Here is a 14491-nt window from a genome sequence, read left to right as displayed (position 1 = left end):
TTTCTGATCTCGCAACGCGCGGTGGAGAGATGACTGGAGTTGGGCGTCAATCAAACCAACTCGGTCTACCGGCTCCGGCTTGGGCTGCTGCCGCTGTGATCTGATTCAACACCGGCAGGTTAAGCGTAGGAATTTGAGTGCACGATTGGCATTCTTACATTTAACCAGCTGGGAGCCCGTTGGAATTCATGATCTGTTATTTGTTTTAAACCTTTGCGACCCTCCGACCCAATGACCCGTTTTTACTACCCCAATTGCCCTCCCAGCTCCAGGAGGCTGTACTGCCCTCCGGGGGTCCGTGCCACCCAACATCACGGGCACCACCATCAACACCAGCCGAACCATCACTATCAGCAGCAGCAGCAACAACAACAGCAGGATCAGCAACAGCAACCACAGCAGCAGCAGCAGCAGCACTACTCTCCGGACTCGCTTGCGCTGTTACGGAGAGGCGGCGGTAGACGGGACAGCTGGGGCAACCAGCACCAGGGCAGAGGAGGAGGCGGCGGCGGCGACGGCGGTGGCGCTAGGAACTACAGCCATGCGCCAGCGGGCTCGCCGCGCAGGCGCCACGGCAAGAGGGGAACGGACGCGGGAAAGGGCGGCGACGGCGGCGGCGGCGGCACGGGCGGCCGGGCGGCGCTGGCGCCGACGAGCAACGGGCAGCTTGGCGGGGCCGGAGAAGGAGCGCACGGGAGCAGAGAGCGCGGTGAGGAGGGGGAGGGGGGTGGGTTGAGCCAGGGGGAGGAAGGGGGGGAGAGGGTTAAGGAGGAGGAGGGGGTAGAGGAGGTGGAAGAGGAGGAATATGAGGAGGGGGATGAGGACATTTGTCAATCCACTGCTGGATGAGGGCCTCCCCTCGTCGTGCAGGCCATGAGTGGAATTTGTCATGCTGCACCACGCCAGTCGGCACAAATGTTGGAGCGTCGGAGTAGAGTATACTAGTACGTGTTGCCGCACTGCCTCACACTGACAACACATTGCCCCCGCAGCAGCCTACGCCACCCGCTGTGCACGGTGGTCACCCGTCCAAGCACTGTCCAGCCTTCACGCCTGCTTAGCTTTGTGAGATGTGAGGAGACCGGGCGCACGGCAGGCGATCTGGTCGCAGGCACGCTGCGACGCGGCCTGCCCCAGTTCGTGCTTGCTTCGAGCGCGAGCTTTTTCTCCGACAGTGCTTCGCGTGTTGCGTCGTGGGACGAAGGAATTTCCATTCGCAACTCAGCCGACCTAGGGGAGATGCCCAGGCTCCTTACCACCAGTGGCTGATTGTGGCGGCGGTGGCGGTGCCGTGCGCAGGAGCGGGCTGCGAGTGGACCGGCGGTAACGGCGCGAACGACAAGCGGGATGAGGAGTCGGAGGAGGGGAAGAGGCCGGGTCCGGAGGGAGAGCAGTCGGTGCCACGGGGCGGCGGCGGTGGCGGCGGGGGTGGTGGCGGCGGGGGCTTCCCTGCTACCCAGGGTCCCTCCTCACGCGATGTGGTCGCGGGGTCACGGCACGAGGTGAGGCGGGGCGGGGGCCGCCGTGATGACTTGTTGTGCGCGTGCCGTGCGGACGTAGTGTACGTAGCTTCGCCGTTTTTAACAACGGCGCGCACAGCGCTTGGCCGTATTCTCGGGGTGGACCGCACGCCGCTCGGCACGGCGTCCAACGAGGCGCGACACGGGAACACGTCGGAGGGCCGCGGGGAACGAGCACGGAAACCTCGTGCACCACCACACCCCTCTCTCTCTCTCTCACCATCATCCCCCTCTTTCACCATCACCCCCTTCTCTCACTACCACCGCTCTCACCACCACCACCACTCTCTCACCACCACTCCTCTCTCACCACCCCTCTCTGTTATCAGCAGCAGCCACGAGCATCGGGTGGCTCTCCGGGCTGCGGGGCGTCCTCTAAAGTGCGGCTGGACACGGGGACGGGGCTGATAAGTCACTGTGAGCGTGGTGGCGGTTTGGGCGGCGGTGGCGGCGGCGGCGGTGGTGGCGGTGGTGGCGGCGGTGGTGGCAAGGCGACGCCGCATTCTTCACCGCTGCTCGACTCGTCACGAGCGCGGCTGCAGTGCCGCCTGCAGCAGACGGTGAGGGAATGCGGCGAGTGGGACCGATGAGGGGTTTGTGCTCGACGGAAAAGCACAGCTCCTCTCTGTTAGCGACAATTCTGGGCTGTGCGCCCGTGGGCAGCTGCTGCCACACGTGATCTTGAAAGCTCAATTGGTGACGGAAAAAACAACAACCTTAAATTGGCTTTGAGGAGCGCGCGACGCCTTAATCGGTTGCGTTGGCACCGGGCGACTGCCGGGGCGAGGCTCCGCGTCGTAGCGCACCGTTGCGGCGAGCCGATGACGTCGCCGCGGCGTCGAGCGTTGGACGTGCGTTGCTTGATCGACATCGTCGTCGTTGTCGTGTGCCTTTAGCAGCGGCCGAGGATGGAGTTTGCTCCCAGCCCGGACGCCCCGCTGAGCAACAGCGTCGACATGCTCTCGCAACTACTCGACGACATGAAGGTGACAATTGTTCACGGTTTTTTCTGGTCGAACAGCGGGCGGCACCACACGTGTCCGCTGTTGCCGCGCGGAGTTCCCACAGCGTAGCGGAGATTTATAGACCGGGTATAGACAGGATGACTCGTCGCGTACCAACCGGTGTCACCCGCCGTGGGTGAAGTGGAAAACGGAAGGCAGCTCTGTCGCCTGCGTCGCACCAGCAGAGCGGCGGCGGCGGCGCCGGTGCGGACGACGGGAGGCTGGAGCGCGTCGTGGGCGAGGCCTGGCGCCACGCGGAGGCGGACGAGGCGGCGCTGAGCGGCGTCGTGAGCACCCTGTTCGAGGGCGCCATCGCCAACCGGAGCGTGGCGGCCGTCATCGCCCGCCTGTGCAGCCGCATGCTGGCGCTGGCGCCGCACGGGAACAAGTTCCGCGGGCTGCTGCTCAACGCGCTGCAGGTGAGGGAGGTGTGGTGCCAGCGGCGGCGCTCGCGTTTCGCCACGCGTGGGAGCTGTCACGGGGTCCACAGGTGGCGGGTTCGCAGCACGTTGCCGAGTTCTGTCTGTGTGTGTCTGTGTGTGTCTGTGTGTGTCTGTGTGTGTCTGTGTGTGTCTGTGTGTGTGTGCCTGGCAGTGTCGGAGTTAGCGCTTTGCGCTGCGAACCCGGCGACTGAAATTTGATTGCCGCTCACGATTATCTAAACCAGTTCTGGGCTTCCCCTAGGTCGACTCGGCCTAAAACGAGTGCCTGGTGCGGTGCGTAAACATCGCCACTTGGGAGACAAAGGCGGCCGGACGTGGTGCTGGCCGCTAATAGCACTTTCCCCAACAGTCTGTTAAGGCTATACGGGAGATCTTTGTCTTGTGTGTGCGTGTGCGTGTGGGGAGCGGTAGTGCAACAGGCTTTTAGCACGCTCGGCTACGAACCCAGTGACCTGAGTTCGATTCCCATCATAGGCAACGTCAGTGACGATTATCTTAACCGGTCCCGGGCCTGCTGCAAACAGCACTTGGCCCGAACAGTCTGTTTAACCTTAATTTGGAGCTTTCGTGACTGCAGGAATTACTCTTTGGTTCTTTCGGTAAAGTCACGTATAAAGATTAAATAATAAATTTAACAATAGCATACGACGTTTCGATTGCAACACAAGCAATCATCAGGTATAAATGAAATAGCAACAAAAATCTAACCAGAAAACTATAGACAGACATATAAGCAGACAGATATCACAGAGATACATAGAGAGAGAACACACATAGGCACACAGAGAGAGAACGTCTCTGTGACGAGGCCTTTCTGCTTATATGTCTGTCTATAGTTTTCTGGTTAGATTTTTGTTGCTATTTCATTTATACCTGATGATGATTGCTTGTGTTGCAATCGAAACGTCGTAGTATGCTATTATTTAATTTATTATTTTATCTTCATACGTGACTTTACCGAAAGAACCAAAGAGTAGTCTGTTTAACGCTATACGGTGGGGGCTCTTTGCCTTGCGCGTGCGCGTGTGTGTTTGTCTTCCCCGGCCAGTGCGAGTACGGTCAGCGCGCCGACACGCGTCGCCGCGACGTGGAGCGCTGGCTGGGCTTCGTCACCTTCCTGTGCGAGGTGTACGGCACGATGCGCAGCAGCGCGTCGGAGCCGTACCGCGTGCTGGCCATCCCTGTCTACACCTGCCTGCAGGAGGTGCCACACTCGCGCATTTTTCCCTTTCCTTCCCCGGTCATTCTCGCGGCAGCGGCGGCTCCCCGGCCAGCCATCGAACAAAGACGGTCCACCGGATCGCGATGTGATTCGTAATATTGTTCGACCCGGCAAGGATGTCACCGTGACGCGCGCTTTCGGATGCGCTCCTGCGGCCGTCTGGAACGCTCTTCCTTCCGATATTAGGAAGCCGCTGCTTTTAAATCATCATCATCTAGATTGACAGCTCATTTCTTTAGAACTGCTTCTTGTGTTTTTAGTTTGTTGTCCTTCCTCCCTGCATCTCCGATTGCCTACGTACGGTGCAAAACAAGTTCAACATACACACACACACACACGCATATACTGCAATCATACGTGTAATTATGTTATTTTATATTCATTCGGCAAGTGCACAATCGCGGAGCCATGCGGTAGCGTTGTCGGTGTCCGTGCGTAGCTCCGCTGAACTCGGACAGTGGACGGTCATCAAAAAACGTGGCATTGTTTGTAGAGGCTGCTACAGCTGTTGCTGTGTGGATGCTAGGAATTTCACGGAAAGTGTCGCAGGGGGGGTGGGGTAGGGATGCTGCCACACTGGTGTAGTGGTGAACACCGCTGGACTTCCAAGCTAGAGGTCGCCGGTTTGATTTGATCTCCTGGTGCGGCGGTTGAAAGAATGGTGCAAGTTTCTCAAATCCTCCGATTCCTTTGTCTTTTTTACCTTGGTTGTTTTGTTCTTCAAGAAAGTACCGTCTGATTATCCCTCCCCCTGCTCTCCCATTGTCCGTTGCTTCCCCGGCAGCTCCTCAAGGCCGAGGAGTTTAAGGAAGACGCCGTCCTCTGCTGCTGTTTGGAGGTAAGCCCCTTAAACGCGTCGCAACCGTGCGCGCGCAACCACGAAGTCGTCTCCGCGGTGACCAAATCGCGCCGTAGAAAACGCGTCTCGTCGCCCTACGTGTCGTTAACAGCTCTTGTCCACCGCCCTCTCTTCACCGCTACCTCCCCCCCCCCCCCCAAACGCCCCGCTCGAACAGCTGCAGAGCGTCGGGCGGCTGCTGGAGGAGCAGCTTCCGGGGGTCATGACGGAGACGCTGGCGCTCGTGCGCGACAAGATCCTGAGCCCGTCCGAGTCGGCGCTGAGCCGCTCGCTGCTCCTGGAGGTGGTGGAGCTGCACGCGACGCGGTGGAGCCGCCTGGCTCCGCACGCCTCGCGCTACTACACGCGCACGCTGCAGCAGCAGCTCACCACGTGAGGAGCGCCGCAGCGGCGAGCGACGATGACGATCGCCGCAGATTGGCATCGCTCGCCCATACGCCTGTGTCGATACACCCAGCTGCCAACGTTCGTCACGCAGGCACACTGCCGCACCCTAGCAAACGCGCGTGCACACGCGCACTCGGTTACCCGCACGTGCGTCGCTAACACGCACCACACACCCTGTCACCCACGCGACGCACACACTCTGCCGTGGCAACCCACACACACACCCTGGCACCACATCCCACACGTACTCTGCCACCTCTGACCACGACACTGCCACCCTCGCACCACACACCCTGCCACTCATTTACAATTCACCCCTCACCACACACACTGCCACCCCTCGCACATGAACTCGTGCGCCCACCCGCCCCCTAACTCTTCATCCCTCTTTCTCTACCTCCCATTGTTAACTGTCTCTTTCTATCTCCACATTTATACAGATATTTCTCGCCGTTTCTCTATGCATATATCTCCATATCTCTTTCTAGGCGTTCGCTAACCTCACTTTGTCTGGAGTGTCTTTAGATCATCATCGTATTTGCTTTATACGAAGACAAAATGTGTTTTTGCGAGCACCCGTGAAAACTGGCACGGCACAGGATGGAGTGGGTTGGCCAATACTGCGCCTGGCCGCTTTTGACTCCCCAGTGCCGATATTTACACACACACACCACAGCGGGTACCCACTTAAGGTCGAGTCGACCTAGGCAAGGCCTAAAACCGGTTCAGATATTCTCCACTGTTATTGGTTTTGAGCGGGTAATGGAACTCGGGACGCTGGGTTGGTAGCGCAGCGCGCTAACCACTACGCACACACAGGCCAAACACACACACACTCACTATTGGAACCTCATTTGCCAGTAAAAAATATGATAATTGGTTTTTTACCCTTCTATCTGGTGCATTGTCTTTGAGTTGTGCGCCTTTTGGCGTCATCTGGTCCAACCCATGTGAGACTAGGCTCTAAGGAAAGCTGTCTCGGGTGTGGACCAATCAACTTCAAGGACAGTGCACATTATCAGAGTTATGTTTTTTGTTTGCATTATGACTGCAGGTATTGTGGTGTATGCAAACATGACTCCTTGTAAAAAAGGTGTCAGTTTTGTTGCCAGATAGAAGGGTAAAAAACCAATTATCACACACATTCGCGTGTCATTCTTATGTTTTCAGCAGTTGATATGGTGGTCACGTAGAGCAGCACATTGGTGACGTTTCCATTTGAAAAAAGTCAGCGTTCAAACATTGCTCATCTCACGTTTACAGCCCCAAGCCACTGTTGACTCCCCCCCCCCCCCCTCCCCACAGTGGTAGTCATTTTATCTTGCCTTAACCGGGGCTTAGTTTCTCACCGATTATGCTCTGGAGTAGACACATGAATAGTAGTTATACTGCCATCGAAAGAGGTGTACTGGATATGGTGTGCAGGGCGCGTGGAAATATTTTGCGTGTCGCTGGTGGCAAGCGACTGGTATTAGCCATCTCGGCCACAGCTGAAGGTAAACTGGGTGCTGGTCGCCGTTGCGTTTAACCGGCTGCGATTACGTCCCGGTTATAACTAAAGAATTGATGTAACCCGGAGGTAAAGCGACCGTTTCGTGCAATGATCACCGGTGAATTTCAGCCGTACACTGAAGCGGGGGAGGTCATCCTGTGATTGGACTTTTTTATTCACCAACATTTTTTTTTACTTTATAACCGTGGAGTTGTCGGTTCCACTTGTAGATCCAGCCAACCCCGAACTAACTCCACACCCTAACCCCATCCGGAGCTTGTCACGTTCCGGTCAATTGATAATTGATTTGGGCAAAAAACTGATTTCCTACACAAGCGAGCATTGAGGCGGTGCGCATTTCCCATTCACGGCGAGCCTCTGCCGATGCACAGCCACCGTTGACCCTCCACGAAGCGGTTACCCCTCCGCCGTGGACGGATTTTGTAGGGAGTCACCGAAACACGGAACGAGCGTGTCATCATCGGCTTCCAAATTGTACCGCACCGCGGGGGGAGGGGGTGAGAAGTGGGGGGGAGGGGGGGCGAAGGGCTGGGGGGGGTTCGTTGCCGGGAGTGCACCAGTGGTCATTTAAAAAAAGTTGATCGACGCTTGCGTCGTTGCATGTTGCGTCTTTGTGTCCGCGTTGACGCATCACGCGTCCGTGCTGCGTTCATGCTGCATCGACGCAGGTTCCGTGTTGCTTTCCGGGCAGAGGCCGTCCGTTCTAACCATTCACCGGCCGACTAAACGGCCCGCGTGAAAATGTCACGGTTGTCAGATCTCGCTGGGACAAGCGCCCGTTTGGTTTCTGTCTCGACGTCCCGCCGTCGTCGCCCCTTGTGCCGCCTCCTGTCACGCCGCAGCGCGGCTCTCCGCTGCGGCTCTCCGCTGCGGCTCTCAGTTCGTTCTCGCTTGTTGTCGTGCCCGTGGAGTGAGACGTCAGGATGTCGTGCCCGGAGAACACAACAATAGAAAACACAACAATGGAGAACACAGCAATAGAAAACACAACAATGGAGAACACAACAATGGAGAACACCACAACATAAAACACAGCAATAGAGAACACAACAACGGAGAACACAACAATAGAAAACAACGACAGAAAACACAACAATGGAGAACACAGCAATAGAAAACACAACAATGGAGAACACAACAATGGAGAACACCACAACATAAAACACAGCAATAGAGAACACAACAACGGAGAACACAACAATAGAAAACAACGACAGAAAACACAACAATGGAGAACACAACAATGGAGAACACAACAATGGAGACCACAACATAAAATACAGCAACAGAAAACACAACAATGGAGAACACAACAATGGAGAACACAGCAACGACCCTGATGTTCAGGAAAGGGGTGGGGAGGGGGGGGGGTGGCCGGTGGTGTTCAGGGTGAGGGACGGTGGCTGTGAACCTCAGAGTGACGTTGCCCCCCACTCCTCCTCCCCGGGCCGATGTTGTTTAGGTGACGACTCTCAGCTCGTGACGTTGGGGCTTCCAAGCGGGAGATGCTTATGCAATTGGGAGGGCAGTTTGCGTTGGAAGTAATACTGCACTTGCTTGTTCCGAAGAAGGCAAGCAAAAAGGAATTGATACAAGGGGGAGACGATAACGAGGCCTGCACCGAAGAGTTATTTTCTTCTTCTTGGTTCTTTCGGTAAAGTCACGTAGAAGGGAAGTAATAAAATAATAAAAATAAAACATAATTAAACAATTCTCACGACGTTTCGGCAACAACGCAAGCAGCCGTCCTCAGGTGAAGACCAGGTCTGTCGGGGAGACAGCGTCTGACGCGTCTGACGCTGTCTCCCCGACAGACCTGCTTGCGTTGTGGCCGAAACGTCGTGAGAATTATTTATTATGTTTTATTTTTATTATTTTATTACTTCCCTTCTACGTGACTTTACCGAAAGAACCAAGAAGATGAATCCCTGCAGTCACGAAAGCTTTAAATCGGAGTTATTTTCTTCTTCTTTTGCTGCGTCGATTTTCCGTGGCCGTGCCGCACAGCTGGGCCCACGTGGTGTGGAGTTCGTGTCGGGGGGGCCGCCGTGTCGCGCGGGATGATGTTTGCCTTGTCGCGCTCCGGTGTTCGCCCTGCCGCTCGCGTGCTTTGATGCTCGACATCGCAGCGCCCGGGCACGCGCGCTACGATGCTCCGATGCGTACGGCTGGAACTTCCACTCGCCTTCCCGATTTCCCGAAGAAGAAGCAGCTGCCGGCACGTGGAGCAAAACGTCGGACGTCGTTCCCCCCCCCCCCCCACCCCCCCCAACAATAGCAAACGACAAACTCAACGGAACGGAGCCGTTCCCGCAGGAAAAAAAAAAGCTCCTGGCACGTGGTGCGAAACGTCGGACGTCGTGCCCAACAACACGCGGTACGCTCCGAAAGCACATGGTAGAGAGAGCTCAAGTGTTGTATTTTTTGTTGGTGTAAAGCTGTTGCACAAGGACGGTGAAGGATTCTGATGCACTTGACCTGACCCGCTGGGCTGGTGTGGATGGGCAGACCGGGGGTCGATTATAATTGCAGTTGCGTCATCCCTAATGAATGGCAATGCCACCGTAATTGTAAGGTCAGCCGGCTAACGGTGCTGCGTGTAATGGCTTTTCATTGTAATGAATCCCCAGGTCTCGGTGAACGATGTACGGACCGTTTCCTGTCTGCAGTGTTGAATTGGAAATGGGTTTCTTGAAACCATTGCAATGTGCCATAGTGAGGCAGAACAATAACAATAGTGTAATGTACAGCCCTTTGTCAATCCACTGCTGGATGAAGGCCTCCTCCACGCTGCGTCGGTCACGGGGCACCGTTTTGTTTGTCCGCGCGGTTTAAGCAAATTGGGGGTGACTGTTTTCCGAAGTGGTTCGGATGCCGCCGTAGCTGGGAATCGAACTCTGGTCGATAGTGCGGCACGGCGCTCACCACCGCTCACCACCGCTCACCACCGCTCACCACCGCTCACCACCGCTCACCACCGCTCACCACCGTGCCACCAGTTCACCACATCCGCAACCTGTTTTTGTGAACCCACTGCCTGATGAAGCCATTATGGATATTCGACTATACTTCGCAACGCCGGTCAAGTGCGGGTTCAAGGGCGGGAGGAGTGCAGAACGAACCAGGGAATGTTGTAGCCGCACGGCACTCCACCTACCGCTGCAGCGACGCCTGTCGAAACGACGTGGCGGGTGTCTCAAATTGTCCGGGCGCATCTTGGAGGTCGCTGCCATGTGTTGCGGTTTCAGCCGCTGGATCTGGCGGAGGGCGGTAGAACGCCTTGGCAGCGAGAAAGTGCCGTGGCGACGGTGGTGGTGACGGTGGCGATGATGGTGGTGACGGTGGCATCGGCGGTTTGGGAAACTTTGACGTCGTGGTCTTGATCGGCCGTATCGCGGCCACTCGATACCCGTTCCTATTTATTTTCCTCCCGCTCGCTCACTCGCTCACGCCTTGGGTGTCGGGTGGCACGTCCTGAGTGGACAGCACGGGGGGGCGGGGGGAGTTTGGCTTCCAATATTCGCGGCCGTCAACCTCTGTCCTGTCGTTGTAATGTTGCAATGTTTTATTTGCGCGGAAAAATCCGTTCCAGGAATTTCGCGAATGACGACAAAAATCGTCCCGACGCGACTGGGGTGAAAAGCGCAGGCTGTAAAACCGGAAGTTTCAACCAACACACAAAATGGGTGACTTTTTTTCGCTGATGACTCATAATTCTGATGAAGCCAGTAGTCCGCAGTTACCTATCACTGCTTCGCCGCTGACGTCGGTCGGTCACCCACATTTGTTGTGATGCTGACCTAGGACAGCGGCGGTGCGGTTCTTCGGGAAACGTTTATGGTTTGCGCACGAGGCTTGAAGGGCCGTGTGCGCCCCTCGCACGCGCTCAGGCGTTGTTTGAAACTCGGAAGAGCCGGCGTGGCCCTGAGCCGCGTGGAATGAGAATGAAGAAGTGTGTGGGGCCGTGTGCTGCCCGTGGACCTTATGAAATGAAGTTGTGGGCCTGTGTCTGTCTGGCTCCCTCCTCGCCCCCTTACCCGAGTTAAATCACTAATGTTGCGTCGCTCAACGGTTTTAATTTAATGTATTTATTTCAGGTTTTACCTTTTCGGCGAGTTTAAACGAAAGTACCGTCGCTCATTTTAATTTCTCTCTGAAAAGTTTGAAAGTGTTTTAATTTAAAAAAATAATATTTAAACTCCACGAGTAAATTCATGAAGGACAATCACGATGCCAGTGGGGGTGGGCTTCTTGTTGGGGTTTTTGTTTATTTTAAAATGAAAGGCAGTGTCCAAAATTACAAATATGCCCACACACACACGTGCTGAGTTTTCTCCACAATTGGTTATTCAAGTTCGAGATCACGCTTTAAACAAAAAAAGACGACAACCAACAACCACTTTGACATTTTTTTATGGGTTAATAAAGGATGCAAACATTTTCCATTATTATAATTAATCTGGTGGCTCGTGTGTGTGTGTGTATAATCCGTTGGCTTGCAATGCGCAATCGTGCAGAGGACCTTCGTACATTTGGCCATCTGTGGTGGGGCCACGGTTTGCCTTGTCTTTTGTTTTATGCCAAAGTCTCTCGCTTTCGGTGATATGCGGTTATTTTTGCGGCGATGCGAGGTTTGACGGCTGCGCTGCTGCTACTGCTGCATCGCCCTCCCGAACGCGTTCACGGGTCGTGCCTGCTGTCGCCGCCCCGCATCGTTCGGCACGATGTCCCGACGTGTTGCCGCCACGTTTTGCCGCGGCCAGCTAGCGGTGAAATGTCGGACGTCGTGCCGAGCGGCACGACCCGCCTACACGTCGAAGTGAAATGTTTCCAGCGACGTTTCGACGAGCGGCGCTGATCGTTGAGGAATATCGTTTGTCGTCTGAGCAAAACAATTATTTGAAACGTTTGGCAGACGTTGGATGAGGTGTCGGTGGAGATCGCACACATGTAGCGGAGCGCTGTCCCAGATGTGCTCGGTTGTGCTGCTACTGTACGCCCGCAAAGTGTCCCACGTCTCACCAGTTTGCCCTCACGGAGAGTGACCCTCCTGACGTCGAAGAAAATGAAAACGGGTGCAGCATGCCGACCGATTTAACCGCGTTAAGCCCGGTTAAGAGTCGTTCACTTCACAGAAGGTTACGATTCGTAACCGACCCCCAAAGATAGTCGGCAGCTTTTTGCGTTATTACGTTTTAGCGGTCGCACGATATATCGAGTTTTTGTTTCAGCATTAAAACAACGACCGGGGTGGGGAAGGAGGGGGGGGGGGGATGTCCACTCGTATGCTGTCGCGTTATATATAACACAGTACTGTATATGATTTCTCGATTTTACTTTATATATATAAAAGATGCTTTTGCGAGATTGCATTTTGCTGACTGTCAGTCGCGATGGCGGAGGGGATGAGAAGGATGAGAAGCTTCCCTCCTCCTGGTTCACGGTCGTCACCTCAATTCCCCGCGCCGTTAGGCCTGGAGTGTACGTAGGGTAGCCGCGTCGTGGCCACGATCCCTCCGGCAGCACCTTCGATGAGCACGGTTGGCTACGTACGACGGTGCGATTGAAGTTCCAAGTTGGATACGTCGAGACGGTGCAAGGTCCACGATCGTCGTGTTTTTTTGGTTTAAAAATTTTTGTGATCGCGTCACGATTTATCGTCGCTCGTATTGGAAAGAAAATATGTGATTCAATCTCCGGACACTCTTTTTTTTATGAACTAGCAAACACAAATGAATGTGCTCATAAATATAATAGCCGTCACAAGTTACGGTTCGGAATTTACAAAACGGTTTTTTTTTTAGTTGGCGGCGGTTTGGCATTTGCTTGTTATCATGTCTCCGCGTTCGCAGCTCTAAATTTTCGCGCGCTGTTTGATGCTGGTGACGTGCGCGTCCATAAGCACTACAGATGGCAAAGTAGCAACGATGAAACGGAGCCATCGGGGAGGGCTCTCTTATCGGGTGAACTGCAGTCGGGAAGACCTCTTAATGGGTTGTGTTTGTGTACTTGGGGGTACTGTGCGCAGCAAGGGACAAGAAAAAAACGCTGCAAGATTAAATGCGATATTAAATTACTAAATTATAGCCCTCCCCCCGGTCCCCACTCTCCTACTGGCAGACAATGTCACCTTGCAGGCCGGGTGCTGTGCGTTCACCTTGTCTCCCGCACAGGGACAGCTGCCAGTGGGGGGGGTTTTTAAGGGTCCCCTAGGCGAAATAAACAGCGAGGCATCATTGGGGGTTCAATTGCGAACGCAAGTATTATTATTCTTTGGGTCTTTCGGTAAAGCCACGTAGATAGAAACAAATAAAACAAAAACAATATCGTGACATTTCGATCACAACACAAGCAATCGTCATCAGGTGAAAACGATAGCGGGAGAGCTGCAAAGGCAGGGAGTTATAAAGGTTTGAGATGGGTGTAGCCCAAGGGTCAGTGGGTGGGGCTAGAGATGAAATTTGCATGTAAATGTCAGATCAGAGAAATCTTGACAAACGAAGCTGTGGGGGTGGCCATTGTATTGTGAGAGATTAGCGTGTCAATGTTAGAAATGTGCTTGTGATTGTAAACTCGGAGAGAGCTCAGAAAGAGCCATCGCCACATGGAGGTGGACAAGGATAGCAAGCCGCCATTTACTAACACAGCTAACGGTGGCTGTGTTAGTGAATGTAACTCAGAGATTCATACTCTTAGTTCTTTCGGTAAAGTCACCGTGTAGGTAAAAAATGAAATTTTAATTTATAAAAAATAAAACAATAAAAATCACGACGTTTCGGAGGCAACACAAGTCTCCGTCATCAGGTGGGACCGTCACAGCCAGATTTGCTGCATCAAGACCTACGTGACTTTACCGAAATAACTAAGAGTATGAATCCTTGCAGTCACGAAAGCTTCAAATCTAGAATGTAACTTGGAGAGTTGAAAATAACTGCTAACATAGGTAGGTAGGGAGGGAACAACGCAGCCAGTTATGACCTAAACTGGTTAATAACGTCCTTCCAATGATTGCTCAGTTTGTAACCCATCTTCTCGGTTGAAAATTGTGTCTGTGTTTATATAAATGGATGGCTTCACGAACGAATCTTTTGCTGATAGCCAGTGTGCTTGCAGAGTACCCTCGTCTTGGCAAAATTAATTTCGTGTGAGCCCACCGCATTAAAACAATGATCAGCCGCGGCTGAGGTATTGGTCCTACCGTGTTTCAGATCTGACTTGTGTTCACGAACACGGTCTGAGACATGTCGCTTAGATTCCCCAATGTAACTGCTGCCGCAGACAAAGCTTAGTTTGTAGACACCGGGGTATTGCATGTCAGGGATCACATGATTTGTTCTATCTAAGTGGCTTTACCGAAAGACGCAAAGAATATGAATTCCTAGAGTCACGAAAGCTTTCCGGGCGAGTATTATTGTCATGATTAGAAAGGTCGCCGGAAACGGATATCGCGATGATCCTCATATCGCGAAATTCGATATTGCGTCGTATCGTGGACCATTCTATCGCGCCAACCGCTATATTTATGTTTACTCTTAGGTTTTTT

General features: G+C 54.0%; 1 protein-coding gene across 1 annotated transcript in view; it reads left to right on the top strand.

The window, feature by feature from the left end:
- Positions 1-6289, top strand: part of LOC133355158 (CBP80/20-dependent translation initiation factor-like) — a 31436-nt gene extending 25147 nt beyond the window's left edge. Inside the window, exons 9-15 of the mRNA XM_061572488.1 lie at positions 267-709; positions 1300-1502; positions 2417-2506; positions 2710-2943; positions 4016-4171; positions 4974-5027; positions 5206-6289. Of these exons, the coding sequence (XP_061428472.1) occupies positions 267-709; positions 1300-1502; positions 2417-2506; positions 2710-2943; positions 4016-4171; positions 4974-5027; positions 5206-5424 (1399 nt within the window). The 3' untranslated portion in view covers positions 5425-6289. The remainder of the gene's footprint in view (positions 1-266; positions 710-1299; positions 1503-2416; positions 2507-2709; positions 2944-4015; positions 4172-4973; positions 5028-5205) is intronic.
- The last annotated feature ends 8202 nt before the right edge of the window (positions 6290-14491 follow it).

The sequence above is a fragment of the Lethenteron reissneri genome, chromosome 50, assembly GCF_015708825.2.
Source record: "Lethenteron reissneri isolate LAM-NWPU_2019-01 chromosome 50, ASM1570882v1, whole genome shotgun sequence".
In the NCBI taxonomy this organism is placed as follows: Eukaryota; Metazoa; Chordata; class Hyperoartia; order Petromyzontiformes; family Petromyzontidae; genus Lethenteron; species Lethenteron reissneri.
This window is presented reverse-complemented; position numbering and strand designations above follow the sequence as displayed.